Source organism: Triturus cristatus, chromosome 4_1 (genome assembly GCF_964204655.1).
Source record: "Triturus cristatus chromosome 4_1, aTriCri1.1, whole genome shotgun sequence".
NCBI classification, from domain to species: domain Eukaryota; kingdom Metazoa; phylum Chordata; class Amphibia; order Caudata; family Salamandridae; genus Triturus; species Triturus cristatus.
In genome coordinates, this window is record NC_140585.1 from 993,057,548 (window position 1) to 993,074,933 (window position 17,386).

Sequence of the window (17,386 nt, forward strand, 5' to 3'; positions counted from 1 at the left end):
CCCCCCCTCCTCTTACCAGAGGGCATAGACTGAGATTTATGACCGGACATAGTTAGAGGGTGCCGCGCTAGGCGTAGATGGGTAGTTGGTATCCCAGTTTGTTGATTCCCTGTTTGATGGAATCTTGTACATGCGTAACCTGGAAATGGCATGGACATCATATACCCAGACACATCTACCCTGAACGTTACGAGTCTGTAGATTCATGCAGGGCTGAATGGGCATGGGAACAGGCAACATAAAATGAAGATATGTAATAGCGAATCTGAGGGTGTTCGTTGCTGGGGATTGTGCCTACGAGAACCTTGCTTATAGTTATGCTTGAGCTACAGAATGGTTAAGTACTTATATTGGAATCTGTCTTATACTACTCACCAACATATTTGATTATCTGTGGCTTTGGATATTTAATCACTGTAATGAAAGTAACAGATACTGTATGTGGTCTATCGTATGTTAAAATGCCAAAAAAAATATATATAAAAAAAAAAGATGTCTTGCAGCAGAGTTGAGAGAGGCCCTTAGTCAGTCAGTCAGTCAAATAGCTTTATTTCGATAACAAGTATCATAAAAGTAGCATCATTCTTGCAATCCAAAGATAAAAGATACGAGTTATCATAAAAATAATAATAAAAGTAAGTATGTACATTCCATCTGAGCATAATATACAAAGGATTGATCATTTTATTAGTAGTTATTAACAGTAACACACTAAACCCTCAGTCGAGATGGAGAATTCATTCGTGGATTTAAAAAATACTAAGATCTGATTAGTGAGTAAAACTAATTGAATGAGAATAATAAACATTTCATCTTTTTCAGCTATTTGATGACATTAGAAAATATATAAAAATGCCTTTGCAGTGTAAAATCATTCCTCCCTACGCTAAAATTTAGACCTAACTAGCCAAGTGCAGCTAAGGTACTTTGCCACACCACAGACAAAAAGTGATCTTGGATCTGATTTCAAGATCCGCAAAGCAACACAATGATCCGAGGTACCCAGCTGTCTACAGATCGGTTTTATCCATCTTGATCTGGTCCGGGAGTATGCTGGACATGCGAACATGAGGTGGGCCACGCTTTCTTTTGGTGCATCACAGCAGGGGCAGACCGCAATTGTCTGATGAGGAGGACTCCGTTTTGCAGTCAGATCACGAACTAAGTGGGAGCCAACCCTAAACTGTATGTAGAGGGCCCTATCTTTTGGGCTCTGGATGAAGTCTAAATATGGTTCCAAAAATATATGCTGCTTAAACTGATAAAAAATCTTCTGCCATCCTACCTGCTCTGGGGTTACAAAGTTCCAGTACGTCAACCCAGGCCCAATATACTTTTTTAACATCGTCCTTACAGGGTGGGTTCTGATCTTCCCAAGAATCTTTGAGGCCTAGGTCAGATACTCGTTTCTTAACATTGTTAATCCAACTGACCCTGTGGTTCCCATCTAAGCTAATTACCTCTTTAAATGCGGCCGCATATTTGTTAGGCTCTGCAGTTTGCAACAATGGAGCCCAATAAAACAGCGGTCTTGATCTAGCAATGTCTCTGTAAGAGCGTCTTCCCATATCGCTCATCAAGGGCTTGAGTGGGGCATTTCGGGGAAGGCTCACTAGCTCTCTCAGCCACTTGTGTTTGGATCTACAGATCTCTTGCACATTGTTGAACACCCACAGTTCCGCACCATAAAAGGCCGAACTAACTGCCTTTGCGTCGTAGATCGTGAGTGCTGGGGCAACGGGTCTGCTCTGCTCTGTGAGGAGTGATGTTCTCTGCCTATTGCCCCAGCCACACGTTTGTGGATCAGAAGCATCTTATTAATGTGGGGATTCCAATGCATTGTTTCAGAGAGTCGAAAGCCCAGGTAATCGAAAGTGATGACTCTCCAAACGCGTTCCACCCAGGGTAAAAATATGACTAAAGGGGCTTGTAGGAGTTGAATGTCATCAGTTTAGTCTTTGTAGTGTTGATGATCAGCCCCATTGAGGTGCAGAAGAGCTGAAACCTGTCCAGGAGTCTCTGTAATCCTACCGGGGTCTTGGAGATCAACAGCGTATCATCTGCGAACAGGAAGGTGGGTACACTAGCTCCTGCCAGGACCGGGGCATCAGATGGAATTTCCTGAAGGAAACTAACCACCTCGTTCACATATAAGGAGAACAGGGTGGGCGCCATAACACAGCCCTGGTGTACCCCCCTGTTCACTGAGATCCTATCGTTTTTTTGCCCTTGTGATCCCCATCTCACTTGTGCATAATTACCCTCGTGCAATCGAACAAACAAGTTAAGAATAAACAGGGGAATGCCCATCTCACCCAAAACCTTCCACAAATGATCCCGGGAGACCAGGTCGAAGGCAGTCTTCAGATCGATGAAAGCAGGATAAAGACTGCCTCCACCTATCACGACTACCTTCCAATAAAGCCTGAACGCCTGATGAACTGTCCCAGTTCTGGCCCTAAAAACCCACCTGATATTGGGAGAGGATATTCTCCTCCTCAGCCCAGAATTGAATTCTCTGCAGCAGAACCCTGCCAACTACTTTTTGGATAGCATCGATCAGACTAATAGTTCGATAGTTGGCAGGGTCCTCCCTAGCTTCCTTTTGCAAAATAGGCACCACCTCGGCGCCTTTCCACGACTCGGGTATAGGGCATCCGTTGGAGATGGAATTAATGAGGAACTTGATATATCTTGCCCAATTACTGGGGTTTGCAAGAAGTAGATCCCCCGGAAGACCATCCGGTCCGGGGGCTTTTGACGGGACTATTATTTTGATTGCCGCTTCTACTTCATTTAAAGTAAAATAGTCACAAGTATTTATGGTGAGGTGGGGAATTGGCTGGTCATAAGGCCCTTCTTGACAAATTGTGTCTGTCCCTGTATAGAGTTTCCTAAAGTGGTCTAACCAAACTTGGCTCGGAATATGATTTGGGATTAAGTCAGGGTCTTTTCTGTTAGCCCCCCTGACAAGATTACAAAATAGACTGGCATCCTTTGCTAATCTGGGGTCCTTTAGGTCTTGCCAGTGGGATTTTTCCCACTGTAGTTTTTCACAGTGTAACGCTACTTTGTACTCCTTCCTAGCAGATTGGACATGAGGACAAATTTTGCTTTTAATAGCTAGGACCAGAGCTTTCCTTTTTTGTCTACAAGTTTTGGAAAACCAAGCCTGCCCACTTTTTGGGCATGCTTTGTGGAAATTTGAACTAGGAGCTATTTTAAAAAAGGAACCCACCTGCTCTACAGTTCTTGTGTAAATGTCCAACGCCTTCTCTGGGGCGTCGGGTTTAAAAAATGCCTCCTGCAAATCAGCTATATTTTCTACCAGGACTCGATTAATTCCAGCCATTTAGTTCATTAACAGCAACTTTAGGCCATTTAAGATATCTGCTACAATTAGAGGGGACCACTTCCTTAGTCGCCATATTAGTAGTTGCACCAGGGACAGGGCAAGAAAAAGGCCAGAAGGCCTTCATAGTCAGACAAAGTGGATTATGGTCACTGTCGATAGTAGGGACTATTTCCATGTCAATCGTGCTTCTCCACAGTATTACATCTATTAAGATGTAGTCAATACGAGATGGACAACTGACCCTATTATATGTACAGGTCCCTTCAGCATCTGACAGTGTTCTGCCATTTGCAGCCCTCAACCCAAATTCCAGAGCAAGTGCATTCAACTGAATTGCAACCCGTGACCATCTTTTAATGTGGGGAATGCTTAGGGGTGGGATACCCCATCTTGCATCATCTTCCTCCAACCCCAGCATGTCCTCTGTGCTAAGCGGCTCAAACGTGCAGTTAAAATCTCCCACGACCACAAAGTGTCGGGAGGGCAACTAGATAACTATTGCTCCAAGGATGAGACAATAGCTGAAGAAACTCCCCCCTCGTGTCCCCCTTACATATGCATTGAACAGCTCAAGAGTTATAGCTCTTTATTTCCATTGATAGTGAGCCTCATTATATCTGGGCTCGCACAGCTTCGTTCGATGATTCTACAGCCCAGAGCGATATTAACCCAGATAATTAGGCCTCCCAAGGGGCGCCCTCTCCCCATGGAAACAGCTGCAACAGCTGGCGTAAAAAAACAAATATAGCCAGACTTGTAAAGAGAAACTAAACTCCAAGTTGCCTAAAAGAGGCAGATGTCTTGGCCTTCTATTAGCTTGTTAAAGTCGGGCAGTAGCAATTTGCTGCTAAGTCCGGCTACATTACAGGAAATAATCTTAAGCTGGGCGTAGGGGGCCGGAACGGGGGCTGGCTTACATAAGGGAGTTACTTGGGACCGGGGAGATAAAACAGGGGCAACACCAGGGACGACCCTATCGGTGTCCATGTTTGTGACTGCAATCTGCTCCCTCAACTTATTGATAGGACAACTAATGTGATCGGTGAAACCTTGGTTACTCGGTGATTGAACAAAAACAGTTGAGCGTTGTATGCTTAGAAGGGTACTTGAGTTATTATTGTAAAGAATGCATTGAGACTCAGAATGTGAGGTAGGAGAAATTCTCAGTCAGTCAATAGCATCTAGTGTGGTCCCTCCTTCTACAGGCAACTATGGTGTATTATGCTGCACCCTAGCATTAACAGTTATTGGAAAACATCTAAACTGAATAGCTGAAGAGCCTGGAGGGCAAATCCGGTATTCTAGTGGCAGCAAATTTTCAGCCAGATCGGGCTTGGCCAGGGTGAGTTCGATGTAGTCCAAGGATTGGTTGTGGTGCTTGCATCTCCGTGTCCTGACTATGTTGTCCCGTATTAGTGAACGACAACCCCTGGCATTGCGGATCCAATGTATGGCCTTGTTTTTTAGAGAGTCTTCATTTTCACGGCCACCATGCAAGTCATGCTTGGGGACATTGACTATGAAGACTGTACGTGTTTGTGCGAAGGGAGGAATAAGAGGTTTTTCTAGATGACAGGAATCTTTAGGGCGCAAACATGAATTTGCTGATATATTAATGGGTCTAATGTGCTTTGTGTTGATTTGCGAAGAAGGTTGTTTTGCCTGGCTAGTGGGGACAATGTTTTGGGAAGGACCCGCCTGTTTTTAACTAAATGCCTTATGGGCCTGGTCAGCGGGTGCTTTGAGGGAGGGCAAGGGGCCTTGATGTGTAATAACTCCTTCTTTGTATGTATTTATAAGTGCCCGTTGCGGATGAGGATTGGTTGGCAGGCTAGCTGCTGGTTGGTATAGCATGCTTCGCCGGGTTATTAATTTAACTATAGCCACTAACTCCTTGATCATCATCTTCATCGCGCCTTTCTACGACCCAAGCGTGCTGTCAATCTGCATGGGATCTTCAGGTATAGGGACGTCGGTTCTTGCTATCTCAGAGGGGCTCTCGATAAGGCTTGGGATTAGGCATTGGGGCGCCAGTTCCCTCAATCAGTCCGGGACCTCAGCCAATGTCGCAAATCGATTAGAGCAAATGATGACTGAAGGCTCTAAGTGTTTCGCAGCATCGTGGGTCACTGGGTTGGTATACTGGAGAGAAGTAACTTCCTATTGCCCTGTCACCATTTGATTAGCCTCGCTACTACATGGGATGTGATTGCGGGGGAGGGGGTTCTGAAACATTGAGGGTATTATAGCTGGGTGCAGTTGTCTACAACTCTTCTCAGATAGGGAATTAGTGACCCCAGTAGGCGCCAGCAACTCAGCTACTAATATTCCTTCACATTCCGTGATTAAGGTCTCAATTCCATCAATCACGCAGTTGTTGGCAATGTTCTCAGTGATTTTCCTTGCCTTTTTCCCCTTACCCACCCCGCCAGAGGCTCCGTTTGCCCCCCATTCCTTCCATGGTTTTGCTTTTTCCCATGGTAACACCGTCAATGATTTAATTAGACACAATAAAAAATCAAAGGCAAGGGTACAACAAAGACTTTCCCCGGCTGGCAAGTGTTTAAACGTCTTTAGAGACCTGGATTTCTCTCCAAGTAGGGGTGCGTTATCAGAAGTCAACACAGTACCTTATTTAATATTCAGCAGCTCCTCTGAAATCGAATAAGCAGCGAAAAGGGGGTGGCCCTGCCCTGCCTCTTCCTGGCGATGATGGATGCAGGTCAGGCCCGCCCTTGGCCCGGGCTTTGCCCGGGCGCGGCCTGCATGCGTCACACGCCGCGGGATCCCACCAGCGCTGATATGGGCTCTGCTCGCTCCTCCCTCGCAGCTGGCTGTGGACGGGAGACTCGCGTTGCACTCTGTGACTTGGAGTCCCACCAGAGTGAGTGTCCAGGTGATAGCGCTTGCGGTGAGAGGGAAAGTGCTCCTGAGGTTTGCGAGGGATAGGAAGCACAAAGAAGAACACAGCCCCTCCTGGAACCGGCAAATATGCAGAAAATGCCCCACAGAGGTTTGGGCGTCCCCCAGTGAAGCCGTCTTAGATCTAGGAAGGCCGTAGAGGGTTGCGCTTCCATAGTCCATCTCAGAAATCACTAATTCTTATACCGCAGCCTTGACGTCACTGGTGGGTAGGAATGGTTTTTGCTCCTTTGGTGAGAGCACTGATGTGCTTCTGCATGCTCAAACTCTTATCTAGCATTATTCCCAATGAGCATGTGGAATCAATGATGTTTGGCATGCAATTAATAGCTGTTAGTTGATACATCCATTCTTGTATTGCTGGTGACTGTTTGTTTAGGGCAATTAAGAGGAATTCTGTTTTAAAAGCGTTTAATTTGAGGTGATTAAGGGTCAGACAACTTTGGGTTTTCTGTAAAGCTGAGTTGAGGGACCTAATGTCCTCAGGGAAGGAGACTTTTAGGCAGAGTTGGGTGTCCTCTGCATACATGTGATAGTAGATGCTGGATAGTTTCAGAATTTCTGTTAAGTGCTCCATGAACAAGTTGAAGAGAGTGGGTGAAAGTGTGAACCACCGTGGTACTCCTAAAGTGAGCAGTGATGGATTAGAGAGACTGGTTCACCTTGAATCTCTGGGTTCTGTTGTGGAGAAATGAGTAGAACCCTTTCAGAACAGGCGCAGAAAGCTCCATCCTGTGTTCCAATAGGTTGATTACGCTGTCATGTTTAACCGTATCAAAAGCTGACGATAAGTCGAGGAGGATCAAAAGGCAGAATTCATTCTGATGAAGCATTCTTAGCTCATCATCTACAATGTGAGTGAGAGCGGATTCAGTGTTAAGACCTCGACGGAAGCTGGATTGGAACTGGTCTAGCATTCGAAATTGTTCTATGTGGTTACATAGCTGGACGTGGGCACATTTCTCAAAGAGCTTTGCCCGAGTGGGAATGTTGGAAATTGGACGGAATTTGTGTAGGTCCATGTGATCTGCAGTAATTGTTTTTAGAATAGGAGTGACCTGCCCAGATTTTAGGCAATCCATAAAAGAGCCTTGAAGTAGTGAGGCATTGACTATCTTAGTCCAAAGTAGGATTATGGATGATCTGATCTGGCTGAAGAAGTTCAATGGAAAGGGTCACTAAAGAGGTTGGAGGGTTGCAGTGCAGCAAATGTTTTGAGAATAGTGCTTTCATCCAAAGTTTTGAATAGGCTCCAAGAAGCCCTTTTTTTCTCGGGGGGGGGGGGGGGGGAGGAGAAGTGGAGTGGCTGACGGCACACTAAAACGGAGGAGGAGAGAGGGTGATAGGTGCTGTGATTAATTGGTGCTCCAAAGATGACTGCAAATCAGATTCGATCTTCGTTGTCTTTTGATGGTAGAAGGCGGCAAAATCCTCAGTTAGGCTGCAGACAGTGTCCCTCTAAGGGAAGGTTAGGTTGTATATTTGATTAAAGCTCGATGAGTTCAAACTATTTTTTTGGTCTGGTTTTGACTTGCTCTAGGTGGTTTCTAAAGTAACTAGCTTTAGAGCATCTAATGCGTTTGTTATAGATATTTATAAGTGATCTCAGCTGATAGAGATGTTCGAGGATCTCCTCACTCGTTCTGCTAGTCTCAGATTTCGACTTTCTATATTTAGACTACCATTGTACCAAGGTTTAGAGACTTTGGAGGACATTTTTATTAGCTGTTGAGGTGCCATTGAGTCTAAAATGTTTGTCATGGAATGGTTATAGTGGTCTGTAAGGTCATGGACATCAGACATGTCCACAGGACGGGGCAAGATGTTATCACTGAGAGAAGTCAGACCCTCCAAGTTAATGTTTTGCAGGTTTCTTTGCCAGTGCCTGGGTCTCTTTAGCTGAACTTTATTAGCTTTCTCAGATTCTGTGATGAGTCATAAGGGACAATAGAGTCCAGATGAATGTAGTTGACCTTACCGATGACTAGATCTAAGGTAACTCCCTTGATGTGGGTAAGGCTGTAGCATATTTGGATTAGGTTGAGGTCAACTAAGAAGGATTTTAAGCCATTGACTGTTGAGTCATTTATGTCATTCTATCAAGACAGCCTTCCTGGTGGCAATAACATCTGCCCGGAGGGTCAGTAAGCCTCAGGCTTTGTCATCCAGTCCTCAATACCTGGGCATCTACCCAGACAAGCTGGTTCTACAAACTAGATCTTCTTATCTACCGAAAGCCTTCACTGCGTTTCATGGAGGCCAGTCCATCACTCTGCCTACTTTTTATGCTCTGCTGCATCCCTCTAATGAAGAGAAGCGACTTCTCTAACTGGACACAGAAAGAAAGTTATCGTTCTGCCTTGACCGCACAAGAGAGTTCCGGGTGAACGACCAACTCTATGTGGGGTGTGTTGGACCGAAGAATGGAAAGGCTGTAAAGAAGCAGACCATCTTCTGATGGATCCTGCTCTGCATCAAAATCTACTACTCATTGGCCAAAAAGCCACCCCATGAGGGCTTACATGCTCATTCCACCAGAGCTAAAGCTGCGACCACTGCATTAGCATGTGGAGTTCTGGTCCTTGACATCTGCCAGGTAGCAAAGTGGGCCTGTCTGCACACGTTCACCAAACACTACTGCCTGGACTGTCAGGTCAATCGGGTCCGCAACTCGGCCTGTTTGGTCCCGCAGGACTTTTTGGTATGAAATTGTTTCACAGACCCACCTCCAGGGAGGTATTGCTTGGGTAGAAGTCGCTATCAGATAAACAAATTACTTACCTACAGTAAAGCCTTATCTAGTAGAGACTCTGTCTAGCTGCAGGTTCCTAACTAAAACACCCATCCTCCTTGCTCTGCAAACAGTTTCTCAGGAAAGGGTTTATCCCCTTTCAGGGCCCTAGTTGTCCACACCAATGGTCAGTGTTCTTCATGGCTCCATGCTCCTGGTGTGGAAAGTCTCGAATAGAAACTAACGTCAGGGCGCTGTGGTGGTCCCTATATAGGCACGCACGCAACACTTCTGGGGCAGATGACGCAATGTGGAGCAGATCGACGCCACATACTAGTGTGCAGTGGTACTGCTCACAGACTTTTTTCGGATCCAGTCTGACCCCCGGGGGATACAACTAAGGTAAGGAATCTGCAGCTAGATAGAGATCTCCATCAAATAAGGCGTTCCCAGAGGTAAGTATCTTGTTCATTCCGTCAAGTTTGCCAAGTACCAACTGTGCGCATTACATCTTCAAGTGACAGATGTTCTGACTCTCTTTATGTAGGCGTCTTAGTATTGCTATACTTGGATGTTTTCTTGCTATTGTCAATTCCTGTGCACCGCAACACCTGTATGCAGACACTGCCCTTCCTGTATAATTCTTATACTGGTTCCAAAATACATTTTGTTACGTTAATTTTTAAATTACTTCTCCTAGTTGCATATTTTATACGTGTGGCTCTACATTAAAAATTGGACATTTTCTTTGTTTTGGCAGATTGCAAATCTTGATAATGAGATCTCTCTGTTACGTCAGTCGGAAGGTGCCAATATTGTATTCAGAGCTATAAACCTCCCAGAAGGAATGACTGCCTCCAGCACCAGTATGATTAATGCGCTCAACGAATATTTGATCCATCTCGTGCAGGTAATTGTTCTTGGTACATACTACTCTTTTAAAAAAAAAAAAATACATTTTGTTATTCCTGTTCATTTGTGTCTATGTAATTTTAATTCCGTTTGAGAATTGTACTTTAATTATTTTGTGTAATAATGATTCAAAATAACCATGAGAAAATAAGTTGCTTGTTTTAAGAGCGCCATGCGGTTTTCTTGCCACCTCGAGAGCTCTGGGTGAGCCTGACCGGGAGCAGAAGCGAGGCTGACGGCAACGAGAGGAGTGAGATCGGTGCTCAGGGGACTCGCCGGCGCTGCTGAAGGCACTGCACGAGGCAGGCACCCAGGCAAACCGGGAGCGGAGCCAAGGCTGGTGTATCGGGAGGGGAGAGAGCCTCACACCTGGGAGCTTGTCTGCACTGCTGCAGGCCTTGTACTGTGGGCCGTGGCTTATCCCAGAGTGAACTGCGGGGCACCTCGGGATTCCGATCCGGCTGACGGGGTCCCCTGTGGAGGCCCCCCTCTTCTTCCGACAGACAGCGACGAGCTGGGAGGTGAGAAGTGGCCAAAGTGGGGGTTAGAGGTGACCCACAGAGCTTGGCTATGCCACCAAGAGGGACCGGGGGGGGGAGACTCTAGACCGGCCACGGAGATCAGAGTGAGATAGCCACTCTGCGCTAAAGGAGTCAGAGGCTGGGCCGGTCCACCCTCCCTGCCTCACATCTTACATACCGCAATGTCTGCGAGAGCCGGAGACAGCGGGCCTTCCTAACTGGCTGGACTCTGTAAAATCGGCGAGACCTTGGGTGGCTCTACCTAAGAAGACTAGGGTCCTACTCCATGTGGCTTCGGCAGGACCCTTGTGAGAAAGTTTTGGAGGACCAGGTCTGGGGACAGACCAGGGGCCTTGGGAAGGAGATCGGGCCGTCGCAGTGTACCTGGAGCTAAAGGGTTGGGGACCAGACCCCCCCCATATCCCTGGCGTAGAGAGCAAATGCCAGCCCCTGAGGAGCCACCCTGTTGATTGCAGCCGGATCGGAAGCCCATTAGTCGCTGGCCAATCGTGTTTAACCTACTCCCTGCTGCTGGAGACTTGAGGTACGGTTGGGTGATTCGGGCCCCAGTAGACCACACTGCCCTTTGGCCTTGCCCCCTGCTGGCTGCTGCGATCTGCGGTGAGCGCTGTCTTGGAAATGGCCACCGGTAAGGGGAGGAAAGACAGATCGGTGAAAGAAATGTTCCTCAGAACACCCAACACCTTAGAACTACTCTGAAGACTCGGAGGGAGCAGATGGACCGGAGGCTCCGATCAATCGCACCTTCCTCGAATCGCTCTTCTCCTCCCTACGGGACAATCTTTTTATCTATGAAGAGGGAGCTTTCTGCCGATCTGAGGGAGGTCTGCTGAGACCTGGACTCACAAGGAGAGAGGATTAACACTCTGGAGGACCTCGAGTAAAGTAGGGACGAGGAGATAGAGGGCCTCCAGCAGGAGGTCATCCAGCTGCACAAACAAAACCTGGACCTTCAAGCTCACAAGGAGGACTTATAAAACTGGTCCTGGCGCAATAACATACGGATCCTCAGCATTAAGGACTCAAACATAGAGGACTTGGTGACAGACCTCTTCCGTGCTATCCTAGGTGAGCCTTCAGACTTCCTTATCAAGCCGGGGACCGCACACATAGAGTGGGTCCCCGGCAGGTCACCCCGCCAGCTGAAATTTTAACATGCGTTCATGACTTCCAGCTTAAAGAGGGCATACTCCGCGGTGCCAGGGACAATACTGCATTCCAGTTCAAAGGCCTAAAACCTACGCTATATCAAGATTTAGCTACCTCTACGTTGCAGAAACGCAAAGCATTCCAGTCTATCACTACCCACTTAAGGACGGCTGGCATTCCGACTTATTTTCTCTTTCAATGGGGAGCCCTGGCAAATTCGTTCAGTGAGTGAGGCCAGCAAGCTGCTAGGTATCGGTGATTCCTGCAGATGAGTCTCAACATGGTAAGACGAGTAGGAGCTGCCGGAGTGGCCACGTTTGGACAACAATCCAGCCTCCTGCTAGTAAGATGCGCCCGGAGACTATGGCCAAAGAAAGACAGGCGGTCCTGGCGACATTGGCCGGGGACCCCTTGGAACACTGACATCATAATTTGCAGGGGAGGCTGGCGGGCGATCAGATGGTCCCTCTCCCTAATCTTCTTTGAGGGGTGCATGGGGTTGGGCTTGGACGGGGCGGGGGAGATGTTGCCCACTGGTACCCCCTATCAAATTCTCTAGGACGTTGTCGCTTCAGACTTCAGTCAGTCGAATGGCGATTATTTGTCGGTTCATAGTATTATTTGTTGAGGTTTGTTTATTTTTGTTTACCACCCTGGGCTTGTAGCTCAGATAATTGGTGTATCCAGGTAGACAAGCTTGGTATGCCAGGGGCATTTGAGGTTGGGAAGTCTCCAGGTTTGTAATGGCGCTTTTTCTAGCTCCGTGTCTAGGTCTCGACCCACATGATAGCGGACATTAAAATTCTCAACTTGAATGTGAAGGGATTAAACAATCCTATTAAAAGGAGGGCCTTACTATCCTATCTAGAGGAGTCGGGTGGCCATATATGCTTGCTGCAGGAAACCTACCTTCTTGCTAGGGACACGCACAGACTTCGCTCGAGGGCTCTCCCTCACCAATATGTCTCCTCCCACACAAGTAAAACAGCTGGGGTTGCAATCCTCATCTCCCGCACCTTTGAAGGTAAAGCGGTCACAAATCAAGCTGAAATTAAAGAGCGGCTCTTAGCTATATCAGTCACTATGAACGCCCATACCTTTACCCTAGTATCTATATATGCGCCCAATGAGGAAGAGGAGGCTTTGCTCCGACAAGCAGTGATGGAATTAACAAACTCTCCAGATAGGTAAATCCTGTTGGGGGAGACATAAATAAGGTCTTCGACAATCAACTGGACCACTCGGCCCAGCGGCAGGGTCAGACTGGGGGCTTTTTTACAGAGTGGGCGGGAGTGGCTACACGATTTGGGACTGGTGGATTACTGGGTTTCCTTGCACCCACACGTCACAGACTACACGTTATAGTCCCATGCACACAAAACCTATGCTAGAATTGACTATTTCATAGGGTCCCAATACTTGCTTCCCTCAGCGTCTACCTCGGACATTGAACCCCGCTTGCTCTCGGACCATGCCGCACTGACTCTAATATTAGCAATCCTCCCAACGGGCAGACCACCATATTCTTGGTGGCTGCGTGACACACTTTTACATCGCCCGGCCGTGGTACAGCGGCTCACTAAGACTCTAGAGGGGGGCCTGGCCTTGGATGATACCCAGACAACTTCATTACCACATTATGGGAAACACTCAAACTGGTTGCGAGGGGGGAATTTATCGCAACTTCCTCGGCAGATAACAGGCTTTGCAAAGATAAGAGAGAGGGCCTCTCCAAACAAGTACAAGAATTGGTGCGCATTCATAAGCTGACGAGGGCACGCCGGGTGTGGCGGCAACTAGAGGCAGCGTGTTCACAGCTCGATGGTCTTGACCTGGACACAGCGGAATATGCCGCCCTAAGATCGCGACATTGATTTTATGTGGGGGGGGGGGCAGATGCAGGCGCCCTTTGGCCAATAAACTACGTGCTCAGCCGTTCACACAGTGCTGGATGTGTCTGGTTCTGAATGCGCAAACGACGCAGGCATAGCCTGTGCGTTTCGTGACATCTACGTTGAGCTCTGCACAGCCCAACAGCTTCCGGAACAAGCAACATTGAATTACTTACAAGTGATAAGTCACTCTAAATTTACCCCGGACCATGCGTCTAGCCTAGACAGCCCGATCCGCATTGAGGAAGTAATATATACCATAGCTCAACTTAAACACCTTAAATCTTCTGGCCCAACGGGTTCTCCCCTATTTCTTATAAAACATTTTGCACAATCCTATCACCCATTTTAACTAGACTTTTCAATGTGATAGGTGACACCTCCGAAATCCCCCCTACGATGCTGTTAGCCTCTGTTGTCGTGCTCCCAAAGACTGTCGACACTGTGCCTCCTACCGACAAATATCACTCTTAAATATAGACCTAAAGCTCTTCACTGGAATTCTGGCGGCCAGACTTGGGCCAATGATGCCGGGACTGGTGGATCCGGACCAGTCTGGATTTGTGGCTATTCGACAATGCAGTGACAACACGTGGAGACTACTCCATCTCACTGATAAGGCTCAGCACCAAAGGGTGGAGCGAGTAGTGTTGTCGGTTGATGTTGAAAAAACTTTCGATCCGGTACATTGGACATATTTGGCTGCCACCCTCACACAGTTTGGAATAGGCAACCGCTTCCGTAAATGGGTTTTCAGCTGCTACAGTCACCCTACAGCTACAGTACGGGTAAACGGTCATTTTTCTGCCCCTTTCCCGATCGGCAGAGGCACAAAACAGGGGTGCCCGCTCTCCCCCCTGCTATGCGCTCACTATATGGAGCCCATGGCACAGAGAATGCGGGAAAAACCCACTGATCTGGGGGGTTCGGTTCGGTTCGGAGGGGAGCACCCTACTATCAGCCTTTATTGGGGCGATGATGTCGCAACCTTGGATGACCCCCAGACCTCCCTACCAGCTTTTTTCTCCAAACTTGAGAGCTTTGCGGAAGCTTCAGGCTTTAGGTTCAATGTTTCTACATCACAAGCCCTTGGGGTTTCCCTTCAGTCATCTAATAAGGAGGCCCCTAGGCAGGCATGCCTGATACAGTGGGTGAAGGATTCAATCCTGTACCTAGGCATTACAGTAGATTACAGTCCCCTCCTCTCTCAAACCTGATGAGACTTGCACCACTGGAGACCATTTGGCTTCTCTTAGCTAGGTCGAGTGCCGGTGCTCAAAATGAATACCCGCTTCCCACTATCCTCAAGTCGCTTCAACAGGAATTCCTTTCTTTCGTCTAGGCAGATAAGAGACCTAGGATCAATAGGGAGCTGAGGAGGGCGGTCTCAGAATTCCCAACATAGGCTGTTACTACCATGCTGCTCAGCTTTGAATCCTGCTGGAATGGTCCCGCAGCGAATCGCAAAATAATTGGCTTTTTAAGACAGTTAAAAGTATGTATTCTGCTTCGATTTGAGATTACCTTGTTGTATGTTTTTTAAACATTTGTAATGTTTTTAACTAACTGTGTACAAATAAAGAATATATATATTTAAAAGAGCAAAAGCTTGCTTTACCTATAGGGGTTGTATGTATGATAGCTCAGAAAGTTATAAAGCGCCTTTACTGCTATTTTGCACTTACTGTCATAATTCTAATGGTATACTTGTTTATACATCTGTGATGTCATAAATGATGTCATAGAACAGGTCATGAGCGATGTCATATGTGAGCTCAAAAGCAGTGCATGGCGTGGTGCAAGTTATAGGTAGCGCTGGTTACTATAGCTGGTAAATAACTGGGTTTTTTTTAGTTCAAAATGTGAATGTTATCACGGACATTTATCTAATTGTAACATTAAGCTTTGGCTTGTCCTGTGAATGTATGTGTGTGTGTGTGTGCGTGTGTTCGTGTGTGTGCGTGCATATATATACATACATGTATGTATATATATGTATTCATGTTTTCCAAATTTAACTCCATCCTCCATTGCAAAGGATGAAAAAGTGAACTCCAAGTTTGTGCAATGCAGGTGCATTTATTATATCACAAACTCTATGCCAGGCCTTCAGCATCATGACTACCCAACTTGTTTATTTGAACACCTGTAACCACAATACATGATCTAAGTATGAACAGTGTGCTAAAAACAAACAAATGCTTTGAAGCAGGGACCTGCAGTGGGTACCTTTTAAAGGTAATTTGTCAGCCCTGTCAGGCTTAATACCATTGCCAGACATGCCATCTGTGATCAAACACCTGTTGCGATCTGGTTTCTCAAAGGTTTTGACAAAGATATTTCGCTCCCCAAACCCTTTATGATGACATAGTGAGATCTCAGTTTAGTCCACAAGTTCCTCATGTGCACTTCCTTCATACCGATGTGCGTCTGTCTACTATTCCTTCTGACTCTGAAGTCCGTGTCCCTGGCTGCAGTAACTTCTACTTGTTGCATGAGTGCCTTACACTACCTTGTTTCCAGAGAATGTGGTATTGAAGGCCAGGGTGGCCTTTTTGGCAAAGGTCGTGACTGCTTTTAATGTTCAGCAATCCATCTCTCTCCCAGTGTTCTTTGCTCCTCCTCACACCTCGAAGGAGGAGGAGAGACTTCATGGGTTGGACCCCAGAAGAGCTTTGAGCTTCTACATCACTAAGTCACACCAAAGACCCTTTGGGTGGCTTGTCAGTTTTTTGTGTGGATTTTACCGAGTTATAGAAAGGCAAGGCAGTGCAATAAAGCACTCTTTTAAGGTGGATAGTCCTATACATCAAAATATGCAATGCACTGCCAAAAGCCTCCTGGTCCGCTACTTACACTCTCTTTGAGACTTAGTGTCTTAAGCCATCACAGGTGTCCTGATGACCTCTAACCTGTCCTTAACAGAGCCATACAGGATGGTCATGATGCGGCCAAGTTCAAAATTCGTAGTGGCTTGGACATCACCAATTCTATCTGGCGAGTCATTGGCACCAGCATTGCCATTGTCCGCCATGCCTGGCAGCAGTCAGCCAGTTTTCAGGTAAAGTCCAATTATCCTTTATGGACCTGCCCTTTGATTGGGCCCACCTGTTTGAGGGCAAAGATATTTCCCCTCTATAGCAGTTCAAGGAGAGCAGGTACACACTCTGGGCTTCTCTGCCCTACCAGTTGCATCAGCGAAAGAGGTACTTTAGAAACTTCAGCAGAGGTGCCACATACCATCAGCCAATTTAGTCTCAGTAGGGTGTCCAACAGTTTCGCAGCACCCACAAGCCCCGAGATCAGGGCTGGGAAGCTGCTCAGTCCACTTGCTCCCTCTCTTTGACCCCCACCATCCCCCCTGCAGCCCCCCCTGCCAAACATCTTTAGCATGCCCAGAGTGGAGCACAACCTCCAGGATGGAGGCAGAATCAATTTTTTTTTGATGGGTTGGCAGACCATTACGTCAGACCGGTAGATGGGTCCTGCAGTTAATGCGGAAGGGCCTCATTGCCACTCTGCACCACTTCCACCGTTCCTAGAGCAATTGACAAACGACAATTTATCTGTCTTATGACAGGAAGTGCAGGCCCTTTTGGCCAAAAGGGCCATCGAGAGGGTGCCTGTGCCAGAGGTAGATCGTGGTTGTTATTCCTGCTACTTTCTGGTGCGGTAGAAGGACGGACAGCTTCGCCCTACTTTAGACCAACACCCTCTCAACATTTTCCTCCACAATGAAAATTCAAGATTCTCACACTTGCCCAGGTCTTAACTGCCCTAGACCCTAGAGTCTGGATGGCGGCGTTGGTCCTGCAGGACGCCTATTTCAATATACTCATCCAGCAGACCCATTGATTCACTGTGCTCCACTTTGGTCTTACCA

General features: G+C 47.0%; 1 protein-coding gene across 4 annotated transcripts in view; it reads left to right on the forward strand.

Moving 5' to 3' along the window:
- CEP290 (centrosomal protein 290) overlaps positions 1 to 17,386 on the forward strand; it is a 1,516,454-nt gene that overhangs the window by 380,953 nt on the left and 1,118,115 nt on the right. For all 4 annotated transcript variants that reach the window (XM_085653911.1, XM_085653913.1, XM_085653912.1 and 1 more), the window contains exon 21: positions 9,769 to 9,918. In XM_085653911.1, the coding sequence (XP_085510037.1) occupies positions 9,769 to 9,918 (150 nt within the window). The remainder of the gene's footprint in view (positions 1 to 9,768; positions 9,919 to 17,386) is intronic.